Source organism: Aphelocoma coerulescens, chromosome 5 (genome assembly GCF_041296385.1).
Source record: "Aphelocoma coerulescens isolate FSJ_1873_10779 chromosome 5, UR_Acoe_1.0, whole genome shotgun sequence".
Lineage (NCBI taxonomy): Eukaryota > Metazoa > Chordata > Aves > Passeriformes > Corvidae > Aphelocoma > Aphelocoma coerulescens.
Window position 1 is genome coordinate 11,126,415 of NC_091019.1, and position 19,911 is coordinate 11,146,325.

The following is a 19,911-nucleotide window of genomic DNA, read 5'->3' on the forward strand; positions in this document are numbered from 1 at the left end:
CTCCGCGGGAACAACATGGCCCCGCCCCGGTTCCTCCAACAAAGCGCCAGCGCTTCACTTCACGGAGGAACCGGCCTCCCCCATACCCGACACCGCCACCCCGCCCGTCCCCGCCTTCAGCCCCCCCACCCCGCCCCGGTGGCAGCTACCGCCCCCCGCCACGCTCGGCTCCCGCCGCCGCGCTTCCCCCTCGGGCCGCAGCCGCCCGTCCGCGAGTCACAGACCTCCTGCTCTCGTTTCCCCCGTCGGCGCTGCCGGCGGCGGCCCCGGCGGCCCCTCCGCCGCGGCCTCCCTGCCCCCGGACACGGAGCCCGTGAGCCCCAGTGCGCTGGCGGGGGAGGAGCATCCTGGGAACGCGCAGCCCGACATGGGTCCGGCGGCCGCGCAGCCCCCGCCGCCGCCCGCAGCTCCGCCCGCCGCCCGCCGCTGAGCGGGAGCGGAGCGCAGGGGGCCGCACGGGGCCGCGGCGCTGCCCGCCCCGCATGAGGCGCCGCTCCCCCCCCGCCCCGCTCGGTCCCCGCCGCCCTCCTGCGCGCAGGGCCCCCGCGGAGCCCCCGCGGCCGCGGCCCCGATGATGGACAGGAACTACCCCACGACCCCCGGCTTCGCCGAGCCCCTGGCCCCGGGCACCGCGCCGCCCGCCGCCTCCTGGGCCTACGAGCGCGGCGCCGGCAGCCTCAAGCCCAGGTGAGGAGGGTCCGCCGAGGGGGCTGCGGCAGGAAAGGCCGGGGGCCGCGCCGGGGCCTGGCCGAGGGCGGCCGAGGGGCCCCGGCGGCGGGGCAGGGCAAGGCGGGGAGCGAGCGGGGCCCGGCGGCCCGGGGGAGGCCGAGCCGGGCGGGGCGGGGGAGGCCGCGTCCCGGCGGGCGGGGGGCGGTGGCGCGGGCTCCCCGCTGTCCCCGGCGGCCCGTGGCGGCGGCGGGGCGGGCGGTCTCTCCGCCCCGGAGGCTCGCGTCGGGCTGCGGCACGGGTTCAAGAGTTCACGCGTCCCTGCCCGGCTCCCGGAGGGAAGCGGGGCCGCGGGCACCGGCGCTGCCCGCCCGAACAATGCTGCCCTCCGGGGCACCGGGCCGGCGGAGGCGGCCGCGCCGCGCCAGCATCCCCCGCGCCCTTCCATTTCTCCGCTGTTGTGCGCTCCGCTGAGCCTGGCGAACCTCTTTCCTCTTAAGCGCTGCTCCGGGGCGTGCGGAGCCTCCTCTCAGCCAAAACTTGTCTGGAGCGATTTAGTCCCACGGAGAGTTCTGCAAAGTTCCGGGAAGTGCGGGGAAAATACAGGATATCTTATTGGCTTCGGGTTGCTTTTTGGTTGTGTAACTCTGCCAACTAAAACGAGTATTCTCTAGGCGATGAGATTTTCGTTATCGCCTGCCTTTTATGTCTCTAGCTTGATTTATCTGCAGTTCCCATCTCGACGACGTTTAAATGTAAAAGAGAGTCTCGGGCTAAAAATATCTTGTCAAAATAGGTGCGCTAATAGATGACTTTGCATTTGGTTCTGAAAGTGGTCAGACATGTCTGATAAGATTAATAGATTATCAAGTCAGAAGGGCTGTTGCAATCATCTAGTCTGACCTCTTCATAATGCAGGCCATAAAACTTTTTTTTTTTTCCCAATCTGTGTTTGAAAATAGAGCTTACGTTTTAGAAGGTGTAGTTAAAAATTTCCAATGAGGCAATATTCAGCACAATTCTTGGTCAAATATGCAAGTGACTGATTTATATTTTATTTCTGATTTGAAGAGTGCTGCCTTTAGTTTCCGGCCAGTGAGTCTTGTTTATAGCCTCATCAACACTGAAAATCGCATTATGTGTTGAGTATGAATTCTTAAGAATTTTAATTAATTTCTTGCTTTACTTATTTTTCTTAATATAAGGAACATAATCTTTTGAAGTTTATTACCTGAGATTTTTTTTTTATTACTTTAGTTATTCTCCCAGATTTCTTCCAAGTTATTGTCACCCTTCCTGAACTGTGGACATTGCATTTGAGACACAATTAAGTAAGAAGATCACAGGACCTCCCTGTGAGCCTGGGGTGTGAGGCTCTATATTCCCTGTTTCGTGGAGAATTGCAGGGACAGGTAGCTTTTTGGCCAAACCCTTGCCCCGTGAAGCTCTTTAGCCAGTTTCTCTGAAGAGTTGCCTGCATGACAAAGTAAGGTCTCCATAGTGTTCTTTCCAATTTTTCTTCCTAATCATTGAATTACTTTTGGTCATGTTGCCGTGTTGATTTCAGTGGAAGTCAGTGACTTGTGCTTTCTATATTGCTTTTGCCAGTTCTCATCATCTCTTGAGGATCATACCAGCTATTCCATAAGTGGGGTTTGGATTCCCCAGGTCATTTAAGAATATGTAGTGCAGAAGCAGAAGTGGATCTCTTGGATTTTAAAAGAAACACAACTGCTTGATTATTATTTTTTTTTTAATATTTAGAAGAATCTCCTGGTTTTACAACATACCTTTCATTTTATTAATAGCTGCTATATTAATGCAGTCTTAAAGGTATGTTTGGGAATTCTTTAAAAGAAATGGCATAGAGGAAAGTCCTAAGACAAGTACCGTGAAGAAGCTGATTAGATCAATGCCTGCTACCTGTAGCAATCAAATTAGTGTTACTGCATCCATGTCTGATATGGCAATATTTATGCTATGCTTCAGGAAACAATGTCAAGAAGACCTTGTTTTAGTTCTTTTGAAGTTTCATCTCCAGGTTCTATACATGGCGACAAATGATGCATTTAAAATGTGTTGGCTGAAACATTTAAACTTTTTTTTTTAATTGTACCAAGAACAGGGAAAATACTATAAATCATATTTTGTGCTTGAAATTCTTCTGAACTGGGTGCTTGGGGTTCATGTCATCTTAATAAGAATTAATATACCCTGTCTTTGGTCAGATTTAAAGATTTGCACCATGGTGGACACGGTGATAAGTAGAGTCTGGGCTTTAGGTGTTTGTGGTTCCTCTGTTGCTGATAGCATTTGTCTTTGTATGGATGGAGTTGCTGGGGAATTGGGATGGAAGAGTCATTCCTATCACTGCCAAGGCTTCCACCAGCCTGGAAGGAAATTGTGAAGGTATAGATGTACTGTAAAGGAATATGCTGTCCATGCCCTGGACTTGTGTTACAGATCACTTCACGTTTTTCAAAATGGTGTTTTTGATTGTGGTTGACAGGTAGTCATCTTAACAGCTGAAGCTGCATTAGCCTGATGTAAAATTAAAAAATGTGTGTCATGTTCATCTGGTACTTGCTTGAAAAGAATTTAGCCTTTAGGTGATATAGATAACAATTTTTCCTTCAAATTTCATTTCATGTTTATGCTGTTGCAGGCTGTGTCGTGGCAGGCTATGTTCCCTTTGTGTGGAGAGCCATGTTCACAGTCTCAGCTCATCAAAATGATTTCTCCTCCCTACAAGCGTTGCTCCTGTCTTCCTGCACTTCACTTCAGCCATCTGGTTTTTATCCTGCTCCTTATTTCTTGCAGGCACTGTTTTGTCTGTGCAATGGCACTATTCTTATCAACTGAAAGGAAATGTGTGGTGAAGTGTTATAAGGACATTGCTACCAAGCCTGTTGTGATGTAACTGTTCCCATGGAATAGGAGAATTGGGGATGGAAGCTGATGGAAATCACTTGGATCACTGCGTTAACTGAGCAGAGACCACTCCTGCTGAGGAGCCTATTGGGACAGTGCAGCCATGGCAGCCCTGTAGCAGGGGGTGCTCTTGTCTTCCACGTTCCCTGATGCCCACACCCCTTACACAGGCTGTCAGCATCTTGAAGGAATTTCTGATGGTTTTGGGAGTACACTGCCACTTTTGGCCTTTTCCTGTAGCTGTCAGAAAACCCTGCCTCTGTTCTTAAACCCTCTTTTTGTCAAAAGCTGTTGAATAGCTGATAAGGTATGTCATGCTTACTTGCTACTTGCTCAAGAATTATGTGGTATTCAGAAAACAGGTGAAGTGTAATAGTGTGAGAGACTGTTGTAATTGCTTGGAAAGAGACATGGAGACAGGTGATAATGGATGAGGTTTCTGGTTGAGTTTGTCTCACCTGGGGGTATTCCTAGGGTGTTTCATTTAGAGAAGGATTTTTACTAGTGGTTGGATCTTACTGTTCTTGTTCTGCTCTTACCACAGCTCTAAGACTCAAATCTGCTACATGTGATTAAAAGTCAGGCACAATTATTTGTTGCTGTTTTAGATTTTATGGTGACTGCTGTGATCTCTGATCCTGACTATCAGGCATCCTTTATGCCTGATAGTCTGTATCCACCTCTGCCCTACCCAAGCATATGGGGTTTTATATAATTTAATTCCAGATGATTCTTTACAACAGATAGCACTGTTACTATGTTAGTGTGGCCTATGTTTATAACAGCCAATCTAAGATAAAGAGTTAGTTACAGTGATAGTTCATTTACGACATTACATTAATGGGAGACTTATACTTTTATGATAAATGGTTTTGAGGGGGTTTTTTAACTCATTTTTGCATAGCTGTCAAACTAATGCTTATTGTAAGAGCTGTATGATAATTGTGTTTTAGTTAAGGCTCAATTTTAAATTCTAATGGATTTTTGCATAGCTATAGGAACTCTAAAAGTGCAGTGTTTTAGAAAAGCAGAGAACATTTTCTTTCATCAAATGAAATTGTTCTGAGAGGTGAAACCAATGTTTGTTGTTAAACATATATTCTGCAGAAAGTTCCCTATGGCATAGTATTTCAAATGTTGAAAGGAAAGCTCATAATCTGGGAATATACTTAGAATTCTTGTATTAAAAGGCAACAGAAGGATTAAACAAATTTATAAACATATAGAAAGATGTTTTAAAATCTTACCAAATTTTCTGTCATAGTTTATATCTGAAACATTTATACATGCAAAATAAACACATGTATAGCACAGATACCTTACAGGGACTTGCTAGCTTTTGTTGGTCTTCCTTTCTTTTTCGTTTTTTTCACCTGCATTCAGCACACACTGAAATCACAGCTGTGAGAAGGTCAAAGATTGACTGAACAGAGTCTGAATGCGTTCTTGCTCTGTGTCCCTTAGCTTTTACCTGGTGTAGATGTGTGGTCATCTTGCAAAATCTTTGCTAAAGTTTCAAAATGATCCAGCCAGGCTTGTTTGGAATTATATGCTGCTTACCTGTCTAAGATTTAATGCCAGCTTTACATGAAAGATTTCAAGCAGTCTGGGTCATTCTGCTGCAGTGAGAAATGGTGATAAAGAACTATGTGCAGAAGAAATGAGCTGAAACTTAGTCTGAGGGTGCAGTTACCTGAGAAGGCTGAACTGGCTGCTCAGGCTCACTGCTGCTGAAAGGGGCTCCCTTTCTCTTCCCTTGTCTTGGCTCTGGTGTTTGTGCAACTGCACAGGGAGCTGGTCTCATTTGTTAATCCATGAGAAAACTATCCTGGCCAAAACGCTGAATGGCTTGAGCTGGAGTGCTGGTGTACCTGTGCTGTCGGACTGGATCCCAGAGGTGGCACATGGGGATGAGTGGGAAGCAGAGCTGTAAGGAGGGAGCTGTGTGGCCTTGGCAGGGATTCTTCCCAGTGGTTCTGGACAGGTTTTAAATGGGCTCAGTCTTGCCATGTTACTGTCTTCGGTGAACATCCCACACAAATTGTACTGCTGACTTCCCTGCCAGGAGCACTTGGTGAGTGTTTGTGTTAGCCAGATCTCTTGTGAGATCACCTGCGTGAGATATTTCAGATGTGAGCCCTTTCCCATGAAGCCAGCAACTTCAACACAGGTTACAGAATACATTGGTCTGAAAGAAAAGGGGGTTGTATTCTACCACCTATGCAAGAAGTGTTTCAGTCCCATATGTGTATATACCTTTCATCCTGTTAACTTTAATCTTAGGTGTGTTTACCTTATACCAACAGAGAACAACCTTTTCACATTGTTTCTTCTGTACTTTTGCCCACCTTTTATTTTTTTCTTGGAGTTGCTGATGATTCTGGCATAATGCTGTCATAGGAATGAGCCTGTTTTGAGAAAAATCTTTGTTCCTGTCAGGAAAAAAGTACCTATGCCTGAACTATATTAATTTTAAACAATACTAGTGCTCTTATAGAGTGGACGTATTTTGCATGGATATCTTTGTTTGTTGTATTTGGTCAAAGCATTCACAAATTTGCATGTCAGGAAGTTACTTTGCATGGTGAGTGCCTATTCCATACATAAAAAAAAAAAAGAAAAGACAAACCAAAACAAAAAACTGTTAAAAGGCAGTACATTAATAGTCTCACTTCCAACTTTCGTTAGCAGCCTTAACTGTGACAAAAATAACTTTGAGCAGCATGCAGAGTTCAGCCTTTCCAGCAGAGCATTTCTTGCTGTACCATGCAAGTGGCAGAGAAGAGAAAATTCTTTGAATTTTTAAGCAAAGAGAAATGTTTTCAGAGAGGACAGAGTGCATGGTTATTAAGTACTACATTTACTTGTCTCACTGTGCAGATTTCATAGTTTTTGGGTTTACTTCTGCTGTTCTCTCAGCTCTTGTTGCATCTCTTCTTTTGTTTTATTGCTCTGGACAGACCTGGGGCTAAGTGGACACCTATTCATTAGAGCCTCCTCAGAACCTCTCTGATGATGGGCTACAAATAGGGGCAAGGAGCTCTTATTCCTGGATTTCTGCATGCTTGAAAGTTTCTTATTCCAAAGCAATTCAGCAAGAACCTACATATGTTTAGACAAGCTTTTACTTTCCCATATTGCTTTTCTTGTTTTTCATCTTCCTTCTACATGCCTACCTGTGTTGCTTGCTTAGGACTTGGAAAAGTGCAACCAATTATGCTCAGCAGGAAGAAGGCACCCTTAGGCATCCTTATCTTAGAGTAATAGTGTTTACATAGCAGGGTACTAAGGAACATTTATTCCTTAATAATCCTGTAGGAGTTATACTTGGGGCAGTCATACATCTAGATTTGGTTGGAGATATCCCTCCTTTTTCAGCTGGCAGTGTTGTGTGAGAAGAGCTGGAGGCTCCAGCCCTTTGTCTAGCATTTCCAGATGTCTGGCAAGTTGTTCTGAGAGCTTTTGGTCATCCAGAACGTGCCAGACAAAGGGTCACTGCGCCTGCGTGGCATGGGCCACGCTGAGTGTACCAGCCTGTGCTGCACCTTCCATGCTGCCCTTTTTCCTGACCAGGAAATCCCTCTCAGAAATATGGCAACTTGGTGCTACACACCACATCCTGTTTACTTTCTCTCCTCTTCGTGTCAAAAATTCCAGTGCTAGACAGTGAATAATCCTTCAATCCCTATGTTCGTTCGATTTCATTATGTTCTACCGAGGCTGCCAAGAATAGGATTTCTAATAAGTTTTTCTTGAATCTGAGCATTTGTTCATTTGCTGTGCAAAGAGTGATTGTGGAAAGCCAACTCCTCAGTACTCTGAACACAACCATGTGTTAACTACCTCCAGTTGCTGGCACTGGTGAGCTGGAGGTTACTGATAGTCAGCACCACTGGAGAGAGATGGGATTTTCATCTTTTCCTCTCCAAAAAAACTCCCTTTTGTTATTGTTTTTAAGAGAATACAGGTTTTTTTCACCAATTAAAGGGTATTTTTTTATTTTGGGTGTGTGGGCTGTTTTGATCTTGATTAATACTTGTTTTTGTTTAGACATTTGTATGATCATTGTGAAAATTCAAATCAATATCTGGGGCATATTCAAGGAATTTGTTTAATATAGTGAAGTTTTTCCCATCCCAAAGTAAATGCCATGTAGCTGTAACTATATTTCTGCAGTTTTGAACAGTGCACATTTTCTAGTTGAAGCATTCACAAGCAGCTGGGTTCATCTGGTATTTTCAGCTAAACAGTGACTTGTGACAAATGAAATGATAGCCAGGGTCCCCTTTGCAAGGTTAAAAATGTAAATTTAAACCTGTTTTAGGATGAGGAGAGCACTTGTGAAGAGGTGTAAGAGCTAAATTCAAGAGCTGTGCTAATTTTCCTTATAAACTTGGGTAATAACACCCTGTGATGCTTCCTTTAATGTAAAGGACTCTTTGCTGCTGTGTTTTATGATGAACTGTGGTGTTAATATGTTAGATCTTTCCTGGGCACACCTCCTAAATTGGGATAGAAATGGTGTTAGTCATAGGGATACCTCTTGTTTTGAATCTAAAGGAGCTCATATGAGCTGCTTAGCCCTTGTAGTGTGTTGTGGGATGTGGAAAACATTATACTGGACATGTGGACATGCTGGGAGGCTAGACCCCATTTAATGGCCTTGAATTTTTGGCTGTAGGGTGGCAAGATGTGTGATCTCACATGTGGGCACTGAGTAGATACTGCTATTCTGTGCCAGGTCTGTGGCTGTGGGCCCTGAGGCCACTGCTCTTCACAGGGGTGCAAACTTCACAAAACCTTCAGAAACGGGCTTATTTCAGTGCTGAGTGTTGGAGACTTGGTGGTGACAGAGTGGGTTATTATTTGTGCCTTGGTTTCCCTAGACTGAAGGACAAGGTATTCCATGGGTTATGGAATTGGAAAGTGCTTCGAGGTTTGGTAATGAAAAGAGCCTACTGACAGCATAAGATGGCTCTGATGGTGTACAGCACATAGGTATTTGCATTTCTTACCTCTTTTTGAGATGAAAATCTCAACTTCAGCGTTGTCCTTTCCATATAAATGGAGAATAAAGGGCTTATTAAGAAATGGGTTATCAAGTAGTCCTGTAGTACCTTAAAGGTGAGACTCAAGCTTGCCACAAAATAGGATGCTGTAATAACTGTGAGAGGATGAGGGTTGAAAAGCATTTCAATGGGTAAAATGAACTGTAATTTTATTAAGGCTCTGATGTGGCTAAGCCACATCTTGAGATAACGCTCTGCTGATTTTTATACTTTGAAATAAAATTTTGTTATTAAGAGTAATGGAATCTTTTTGTGTGCATTTCATCTGTAATAGACGATTATGCTTTGTGTTCAACCATTAATACTGGAATGATCTTGAGAAGAGTTTTGAATATACCCCAAGTACGCTTTTGACAACAGAATAGCATCACATATCAGAGAAAAAGTGTTAAATTTCCATTACTGTCTGTTACTAAAATCTTTTGAAATTTTAAATAAAAGTCTAGGAGAGAAGTATTGCTGATTTTAAAAATCACAGCCATTTTCTCTGTGCTGGATAAAGCAAAAGTTCTTTCACAGAGAGAAGGTAAGAGAAGAGGATGAATAAATATGGTGACAAAATAATCCAGTGTCTCAAAAGGCAAGAAAATGAGATTGCAGATCTTACAATGGTGGGAGCTACATGGATCATAATGGCACCCCTGTTTCTGCAGGGGTTGATAGAGTAGAAGTTCTCAGGGAAGATGTATGAATCCCCAAAACGTTGCTTGGCAAACAAATGTCTTAAAATTTTTTCTGACACTGCATTATAATGTAAATAGGGAGGATATGTGTAACAGTGTCTGTTTAAATGTAGAGAGTAAATGATACTGTGTTAATAAGGACATCAAAGTCAGGCTGGAATATTCAGAGCAGGAAAGCACTGAAAGGTCCTTTCCAGACCTTGAAATCTTTAAACGAGGATCAGGAGCTCAAAACTGACGTTATTGTAGAACAGTTTAATTTTAGTTTCATTTTGTAAGCTGCAAAATTTCTGTTGGAAAGTTGTTTTGGTTAAGTTACAAAGTTTTTTTGTCAAAGCCAAGAGAAGTGATACCCAATTTACCAATTCTGATTTAAAAAAAAAAAAAAATTTGTTAAAAATGTACTGCATTTCAGCCATAAATAACCTCATAAAGAAAACTGATTTAGATTGTATGTATTAAAAAATGACATAAAGTAGTTTGTCCTGTCCCTCAGTAGTAAGTGAAGTTGAAGTTTATAAATAGCTCATTTTTATCTGAATATTAGTTTTTGCATACCTATTTTCAAGACAGAGTTTAACTGATTTTTTGAAAACAGCATTATATTGTCTTTGTTGTTAAGAACTCCACAGGTTACTTAATCAGACAAGCCAGCACTTGCACTCAGGTATTGAAGTCCCAGTAAGACTATTTTGGCTTTCCTGAAGCTGTTTCGGGGTTTTCATTTTTAGAAGGATCATGCATAAGGAGTTCAGAGACATTAACATGGGAATAAAGGGCAGATGGACCTTTTGTGCCATAAAATCTCTTTAGTCCCTTAAGGTATGATATATATTCAGGTGAAGAATCACAGAACAGCATGAACTTTTGCTTATTGAGGCAGCTCCCTGCATGTAATTTTCTACCTCAACATCTAATTCTTAGAAGCTCCTTATCTCTGCTCCTAAAAATCGAGGAAGTAATGAGTGTTTCCTCTCGCAAGTGCCTCCAGGCAATCCTTGGCCCACATTGTGGCGATCTCAGCCGTGCTCTTGGTGGCTCTGCCTTTGAATTGGAGGGGAAAATTAACATTATAGCTTCATTTTTAATGAAAGAGTGGAGGATGATTGCCTTTGGTTTATTAGGATGGGATATATTCTACAGTGGATATGTAGTGTGTAATTTCATTAAAGGGAGAATGTGCTGTCACCAACAAACAGTGGAGTTTGTTGATAAAATGCTTCTCTTCTGTGGTTTACTGACTTACTGGGAGTGAGTACTGGAATCTGATTCTATATTTTCCATCCTTCCAAAAGTCCTCTATCTTGAAGAACAATACTATTAGATAGCTAATAATACTTGAAAATATTGATATCTATTTATTTCTTGTTATAATTATAAAACAGGCTAGGCAAATGCTAAAGATGTATGGTGTTCTTAAAAGAATGCATTATGTACCTTGAGGTATTAATTTTAGAGATGATTTTCTTTTGATTTTTCAGTGGTGGACTTTATTTTTCAAGTAGCAAATTTTTTTTTGTTTCGTCTCATGGATGCTGCAACTGTACTGGATTGTTAAATATTCTTTCTTTTTGTGCAAATATAATGTTAAGGTTTGTCTTGTCTTGTATAATCTAATGAGAGGATCAAGGGAATTAGATGCAGGGAGTAGGCTGGTTTCCTATTTTTCTTGAACCTGCCAACATTTTCAGGCTTCAACCCAAATTTGTGCTTGCGATGTCTTCCCCATCCCCCCAGTATGTCTGTGGTTGGGAAATAGAAGTGAAAAATCACATATTGTATACATTTAAAAAATATTTTGCACTGAAATGGGTTTCTGGGCTGAGAAGGCATTTGCTTTCCATTGGAATTAATTTTTGAAACATTTTATGTTTCTGTTTTCTGTTGTCTATAAGGGCTTTCTGTGCTTTTAAACTTCCAGAAGTGTGTTGGACAGGAATGACTTGGTGTTACTAATGGTATTGAACTCATTTAAGTAGCAACTTTCTTCCTGGGCAACTCCCTCCTCTGCTTCTTAAAGTCATGGCTTTTTAAAAATACAAGACAAAACCCATTTCTGGATTAAAGTTATCTACCTCTAACATTGCTTTTAAATTTTAATTTAATTGTGAGCTGCAGATAACCCCTAGCTGCTGAATTACATTCTAGTTTGATTGTAGCAAACAGGGAACTCTTGCTGTTACGATGGGCAGCTAAAGGGCCATTTACCCTCCAATTAATCTGTATTAAATTCAAGTAATGTTTTCAAGTAATACTCTTCCATTCCTTCTCCACGAGTTGCTTGAGTAAAGGCAAATTAACAAAGATAAGTATTTAAGCAAAATAATAAATGTTGTATCTCATATTAAAGCAATCCTAACTATGTACTTGTCAGCAGGTAATCCAACCTGGAACTGCACTTTACATGTCTAAAATCAAATACAGTTTGCAAAAAGCGATGTAAGCTGCATGTCAGTTTCTATATCTTACATTTAGAATGACATTTTTAATATTTAGAAGTGCATTTGTTGGTTTTATGGCTTTGCTTTTGGTCTCTGAGTAGAATTTGCTATAGCACAGCTGAGTAGCTGGTTGGAGAGAGACTCCTTTGCCAAGTGTCTGAGCTTTGGGATAGAGAGGGAAACTTGAGTGATATTTCCCCTATTTCACATATATCTCAAGATAAAATGCAAAGTGTGGGTTTAAAGGTATTTTCTTGCCAGTATGAGGCTATCACTGTTCTTTTTAATCTCCTTTGTGGTGATTTAATTAGAAGGGGTCTGTGCCGAGTCATCTTCTCACAGGAGCTCTTGTTTTCAGTAAGGCAGAACAGACAGACAAAAATGAGATCAAATTTCCTGGTCTGCCTCAGGTCTGTTGCCTTGTATGCATGCTGGATTGTTGACTTTTGTTTTTTGGGCTTGGTTGTTTTGTTCTCAGTACTTGTCAGCCTGTGCAAGACCCCAGTGCAGGGGCATTGAGTTCCCTTCTCAGGGTGGTGGGAGCACCCCTCGGATCTCCTGGAGTCAGGAGTTTCCTGTGCACCTACTTGTCGTGTAGGTGTCCAGTTTCGCTTTGAGCACAGCCTGCACCATTTGAATGCTTTGAAAGTGCTCTGTGATTTAATGTGGGGTTTTCTGTAGCAATTTTACTTTATATGAGAGGCAGGAGTTACAAGTGCCTGAGAACGAGGTATTGCACCCAGAAGCATCCTTTGCTCCTGAAGAGTTCTGGTCTGCTTTCCACGTAAGCATTGTGAGTTTCCCTAATACTTGAATGACTGCTGTTACTAAACTAAAAATAATCCAGACACCCCCCCCAAAAAACTACCAAATGCAAAATAATCAATCAATCAATCAATCAATCAATCAATCAAAAACCTTAAAAATTGCTAAGCTATAATGAAGATTTTCCTAGAAAATAAAGTAGAAAGGTGATAAAATTTACTTAATACATATTAAAAGGAGTATCATTACATGGAAAGGGAGCAAAGACACTTATGTAAAGTGGGGTTTTTTTTCCATTTCTGTGTTTTATTCTGTATGGATACCTCAGAGAACAAGGTTATTTGAAGAAAATAAAAGAAATAAAAATACTTACTTGTATGTCCAGTGTTTATTGCAGCTAAGTTTTGTTTCCATGTAAAAATGATACTTGCATCTGAGTTTGAAGTTGCGAAATGCATCCCTCACTTGTGTAAAGCATAAACCTGATAATTATGTTGGCAAGTGAGGAGGGTGGTGAGTGCAACGGGACTCAATAACCTTTTGCAGATGGAGACTTGAACGTGTATGAAACTGTTGGATTGAAGAATGCTTTGAAAATAAATGATTGTGAGAATAGCAATGCAAACAGATGTGTGAAGGGTCAATTCCTGACAGAGTTAATCTGGGCTAACAAAAAAGAGTTGTAAATCAAGGCTGAGGTATTCTAGTAACAATGAAGTGCAATGACTGTAATGAAGTGCAATGACTGTACAGTTTTCTTCCAGAAATTTTACTGGAGAAGTAAAAATCTTCTATTAGCAAAAGTGATATAGGTGAAAAAAATCAGATTAATACTAGAGTCATTTCACTTCCATCGTCATGCATATTTTTTGATTGCATTATTACAGCAATGACAAATAATGATAATTCTTTACAAGATATCTCTTAAATATTACACTAAAATTAAATGCATATTTTCAATGAAAAATACTTCACAGGGAACTATTTTCTAAATCTGTGTGTCAAATTAATATTATTTCGTAGCAGTAATCACTCCATTGTGCAGTTCACTATGACAGTGGAAGTGGGAAATCACTGTGATAATCAGTGATAAGGGCCAAGTGCTTCTGAAACAGTGCATAACAAAGTACCAAGTAATGTGAATGTCTCGGGAGTAACTTACCTGACATTTCAGTTCAAGTAAGAACTCGCAAAATTGTAGCAAACTTCTAAACAAGAGCACAAAGAGCTTGGTAGCCATAAGGGTATTATTTGCCATGCTGGATATGTTTTTGATATCTGAATTACATGCTGTGTAAGTTCATCTGTTTAAAAGTTAAATTTTATAAAAAGAAACCCTAAGGCAGTAATCTCTCAGATTGCTGTGCTTGTTTAGGATAAGATTGTGTAAACTGAAGGCATATATGCAAGGCTTTTTGAGATAAGAATCTACATTCCAGCAACCAGTAATTATACAATAAACAATTAACTGTTCAAATAAATGCAGTGTTTTTTATTGAAAGACAGATTCATTTTTGAGGTTGCGGTTGCATTAACTATGAGCTGGGAGTTTGTATTAAAAAAAAAGCACCATCGTGTACTTTGAGGGTTCTTAAGATGCCCATCATTACTAGAATTTTGAGGTTCTAGTAATTAACAATGTTTCTGAGTGTTGGAGTCTAGAGGTTATTTTGTATCCCAGTGCTAATTCTAGCGCCGTCCTTGTTACACAGTCTTTGTCCAAGTTTGTTTTACAAGTTACTTTTATCTTCCAAAGCATTCTGCCTCTGGTCTGCAGGCTTGTGTGTTAGGCTGTTGTGTGGTATTTGTGTGTACTGTACCTGCCCTTTTACAAAAATAGGTGTTTATTGTAGAGGCGTGAAGAGGGGGGGAAATGAATCACAGTCTTCACTGAACAACCAGAATAAATAGAAATTTTAAAAAAACCAAATAAATAATAATTAAAAAAACCCAAATGGAAAAAAAAAAACAAACCAACAAACACAAAAGGCCCCCTCACAACAAATTTTTTAATTTCCAAGATTTTCAGGTGGTTAATTAAAGTTTATCCACTTTTTGCTCATGACCTTTTGCTTTTACAAGTTAAGAGAAGGAACAAGGCAATGTTGCTTGATATGCTGTACTGGTTTTGGGGGTCTCGCCTCATCTGGAATGGCTTTTGCTGTAAAGTGTAGGCTCAGTTGCCTAGAACACCACCAGAGTGCCTTTCAGCCTGAAAATACGGAATTGGAAAAGGAAGCTGTGCTGCTGGAGGACTTCAGAGTTTGCCTTTAAAACATGTATGAAAGAGAAGTCAGCACCACATCCATTTGTATAGGTAAATGCTGTAAAAGTAAACTTGCAAGAAAACCTAAATACAACCTATTGCTGTTGTAGGAAAGTATTCATAAGCTCAGCATTTGTGTCAGTGAAGATAATTCTTGACAACAATGCATGTGCTGCCATACTTCAGTTTAGAAACTTATTTTCTCATGTAATGCTTTTTTATTTATTAAAAAGACCTGAAGAAAGCTTCATGTCTCTGAAGTTCTATGTTTTTTGTTTTTTTTTTCTGAGCTATGGAAGTTTGTTCAAAAACCCCAAACTACCTTAACTTTAAAAGTTTTCTTGTGAAAATACTTGCATTTCTATTGGCTTTATTACTTGCATAATTTATGTGCAGAACACTGTTGCAATTTTATTTTTTTTTTTGTCTGGAAATAATAGAAAATGTTTCATGCTGTAAATAAATAAATAACCTGTTATGTCATGCAATCATGTCTGCCAGTTGTCCATAGCAGTGATGCAAATAGTTAGATTTCAGTCAGCATATAATAGAAATCAGTTGCTGATGCATAGTGTTGAACTGCACAAAGATCTGTCCTCTACAGTATAAGCACAGGGAACTGCTGACTCTGAATTTAGGTTTGGCAATTCTCTAAATTACAATTATTGCTGTGAAAGGTGTTAAAGTGCTAGACAATGAGCACAACTGAGAAAAAGCAGTAGCTGACTTTCTTTGTTTTTTCAAAGTATTTTGGTTCATTCTTTAGGCTTGTGCTTTAGCCTGGCATTCTGACCATAGAGCATTGCTGAAGTGGAAAATACATCCCCTGCTAGTGCATCTCAGGCAGGAAAGTGCTGCACAGACAGGCTCTTACTGGTTCATGATGTGTGCAGGTCACAATGCTCTAAGAGGCTTGTCTGGCTCCTCTCATCATCTTAATGAAAATGAAGCAAATCCAGCCAAGTTGCCAAATTTTTATATTATTTGGTGTCTTCTATAAAAGTTTCCCATGATGTCATGATTCCTGGCACCGAGAGTTCAATTTTTCCCTTATGCAGAGTGACTGCCCCCTCATCCCAGGGGATGGAAGATAAGGGAAGTCTCCCTTACAGCAGGCAGCAGGGAGGGCTGTGGGTTTCGTTGTTTGGGTTGTTTTGGCATTTGTTTACACTTGAATTTTGAACTTAAAGCAGTCTCACATGTGCACTGGAGTAAGTAGCAGCTACCTATAAACTTAATGTCCAAAAGGCTAGAAAAGAAGAAGATAAATGGTTACTTGGTCATACTGCCCTTCATTTTTTTTCCATTTGACAGGTGCTATGCAGAGCCGAGTCTGTGGAAGTTTGAAAGTTTGGGGATTTGTTTTGCTTCCCCCTCTGTTTTCTGCTTTTGGAAATCATTAGGGCTTTTGGCAGGTTCCTAAGGTTGCTTGATGTTTAGATTGCATTTATTTCTTTTCTGCATTATTGGTTTTGCACAGACCCAGACAATGTATATTTTCAGTTTGCTTCCATTAAGCCTGATTGAAAACATGATTGAAACATAATGTTAATTTAGGTGACTCACTTAAAAATGTTAAATAAAAGCTGTGAATCATTAACTTACATTTAATGCTAGGAGGTCTGAAGATGAATTTGTCCCTTTGTAGTGCTTTCACTGTCAATTTTATTAAATTGTACCAAAAGGACCAAAATCTTTTTAAAAACCATTGCTCCCACAGCATCCTGGTCATTCCAGCTTTTGAATTAAATGAGGTCCTGTAGTTTTAATGGAATTAAAAATGGAAATGTTGAAGTGGGCATGTGTTCATAGTTATCTGCTTTGCAGACTTTACATCAGTAAATCATTACAAAAAGTGTCCAGTAAGTGTTTCTTACAGTTGAACTCTGTCTTTCTGACCCAGTCCTTTATAAACTTTTCTGTGATCAGCTTTGATTTTTGTAAGGTTTTCCTCCACCCTTTGGATTTTTAGGTTTCATAGTACTTTTTTTATCTGATTAACATTTTTTGCAATATCCTAGCAGAACTACATCTGTCTGATCTTGGGCTTGAGTTTTCCAGTATTTCTGTAACTTTTTGGCTTGTGATTGGAATTTCATAATTGTTCTTTGTTTCTCTAGCTGTATATTTTGTTAATAATGTTTAATTTCTTCCTTAGCTTAAGCTATGGAGGAGGACATTCATCACATTCAGAAACAGACCTTCACAGACAGACATACACAGCTTCTCATCAGCTTCCTGGATACTCAACTACGCAACATCCTGCTGGTAACTGTCCATATCATGAGAATACTGCTTAAATAGCTACAGAGGAAGAAAAAAACCAGACAACTGTTTTGTCATTTAGATTAAAGTTAATGAATTTTATAATCAAAGGACTTTTATCATATAAGTGGTGGCAACTGGTATTAGAAAAGCTGAGTGTGTAGTAGAAAGTTAACAGTAGTTAGCTTTTATCAAAATGCAAAATGTTGTTAAGTAGAAAGGATAATATAAAGGCAGGTTATGCTGGGTATCTTGTTTTTTGAAAAAGCTGCACTTATTCTTTAAAATACAGCTTTTCAGGATTTGGCCTATGCATAAGGGCCAAACGGTGTGTGCCTCTGAGCCAGTGGCAGAATTGCTGCCAGCTGCCAGCTCCTCCAGACTAAAGCAAACAGCAAAACTGATGTGAGCTGAAACACGCTGCTGCTGGCACTTCCATGTGCACTCTGAGGCAGGGCTGGGGAAAAGTTAAAATTCATTTCAAATGTAGCAGTGGGGTCGGCTGTGTGACATCTGCAGTGGGGTCCATCTTTGCTCCCGATGATATCCTGTCTCCACGGCAGGAGAAGACGGGGCTTGACCTCTTCATGCTCACTTTGCAACCCAGTTTCCAAAGAAAGGTGTTTGAGCTGATGTCCTGGCTGGAGTCTGTAGTCTCCTGACCAGGTCCTTGATAAGGGTGATGGAGGGTCAGAACTGCAGTCTTGACATAATCTCAGTTACTCACAGCTCTGGATCTCACCAGTGCTTCCCATTGAGCCTCCTGCTATTGAAAGGTCTGGACAATGGGAAACACATAAAGGTGTTTGTTGAAATAGGGAATGCAACCAAAACCCCTTTTCATGTGCCAGTCCTATAAATGTGTCCAAATTTCCATAAGCTGCCCAAAAGGGGAGAAAGTGGATGTAGAAAAGTTGAACGCATTTCAGGAGGAATTGTGAATGTTTAACCAAGTGAAATAGAACAGTGAATATTCAGATGAAGGAAGATGAATTCAGATGAAGGAATTTTACTGGTGTACCTAAATATTGTTTGAAGCATCATATTTGACGTACATTTAATAATAGGTTTTTAAATGCATACTGTACACTCTGTGCAGTTGTAACACTGCATAACAGTTAAACACAGAAAAAACAATGTACTTTAACAATGCTAATGTTTTGTAGGGTGGGGGTTTTATAGTGAGTTATGAACATATATCCTTGTTACTTGATTTTGCTTCTTTGAAGTTCATCTGAATTATCTGTTTTATTTCCCTTCACTATCATCTAGGTCTTTCAGGAATATTTGATACCAGTATGCACAGTGCTGGAGGTAACACTAAGGAAACTTCTTCAGTTATGAATTTCCTCTCTGCTATTGAGTCTCGTACTGCTCAGGCAGTCTCTTCAGGATCTACCCTTTTACCACAATTCAGGGCTCCTTCCTGGCAGACAGGTGAAAATTTTCCCTTGAAATAAAATTTTGTCATTGTTATATTGAATGTTTGGGAGGATTTGAAAAAAAAATATTCTGACTAACTGAAAAGGCTGCATGTTTCCTACCTCTTTTACATCTCAACATTTAAAAATATCAAAATCAATGAAATTATGTTAGCATAAGATTTATACGAGCAGAAGTCCTGGTTGTTTAGAAGGAATTTAGATGCATAGGATGTTATTTTGTCTAATGAGTCAAATTTATTCTCCCAGCTCTGTTTGGAATTAGTCTCACTAGCACTATAAGCCTGTTCAGGCACACTACCTGCACATCCTAGCAAATCTTTCAAACTCTGTTCCCTGTGATAGTTCTTCTGTGATATTAGTACTAAAAGTCTATGGGTAGCTTTGGCCCCTTTGTACACGGAAGTAATGAGCAAGGTGTTCTCCAAAAGAAGGTCTGAGGTGCATGTCACATAGAAATAAGGGATCTAATTTACAACTAAACAAATGTGCCATCTCTTCTGGCAGACTGACTGCCTTCCATAAACCTCCCCCATCTGTCAAGCCTTCTGTGCAGAGCAGGAAACTGCAGATTTCGAGCTCGCTGTAGACAGTCACACCAAGATAAGTGTTGCTACTGCATCTGTGGGTAGCTTCAAGTTCTGGTTAATCTTATGGAGTGATTGTGCAGCTGTGCAGTGCAGGATCTAGTCACTGATCTGACAGAAAATGTTTGAGTGGCTTTTTTCCTTTGGTCGGATGTTTTTCCTCTGTATCAGCAGGCTGATCTGTGTCTTAGTGCAGCTGTATGATTGCTGTTCTGATTTGGGGAGGAGGCACAAGGTAGCACAAGTGAAACAGTCATTTTGTAGACAGTTTGCACTTGTTCTGTTGAGGGTAATGTACAGCTGCATTCTGTGAAGGGCAACTCAAAAAGTTAAGAATAGAGACTGTGGCTTTTAACTCACCATTGACAGAAGCAGATATGTGGGCGCAGACATGAAGATGCAAACTGTTAATCTGGCAAACAATCTTAATATAAATTAGTTATGAGTTTAGAGTTATGATGACCCATCCTCACATCAGAATGTCAGCTGGGAAGAAATCTTTTTTTCTCTTCGTCCTAGCATTTTCTCCATTGCAGCCTGCCTAACAGTGAATTGTGAAGAATGGGGAGAGATGCTGTGGGTCGGGTTTGATGTTGGTACCAGTGATTGAGGGACTTCTCAGTACTCATTACTAAGAACTCATCAGTAAGCCCATTTTTCAATATTACCAGTTCTCTGAGCTTTTTGTTGTCCTTTAATACTTCTGCTGCTTTTCTGTAACCCTCGATCTCCCAAGTGTCTTTTGAGAGCTTTGTCTTCTACAAACTTTTTTGATGAGGGAAAGCAAGAGCTCTTC

General features: G+C 40.8%; 1 protein-coding gene across 1 annotated transcript in view; it reads left to right on the forward strand.

Annotated features, from left to right (window-relative positions):
- The first annotated feature begins 519 nt into the window (after positions 1-519).
- Positions 520-19,911, forward strand: part of QSER1 (glutamine and serine rich 1) — a 41,517-nt gene continuing 22,125 nt past the window's right edge. The window contains exons 1-3 of the mRNA XM_069016519.1: positions 520-687; positions 16,980-17,089; positions 18,359-18,523. Coding sequence (XP_068872620.1) covers positions 572-687; positions 16,980-17,089; positions 18,359-18,523 — 391 coding nt within the window. The 5' untranslated portion in view covers positions 520-571. The remainder of the gene's footprint in view (positions 688-16,979; positions 17,090-18,358; positions 18,524-19,911) is intronic.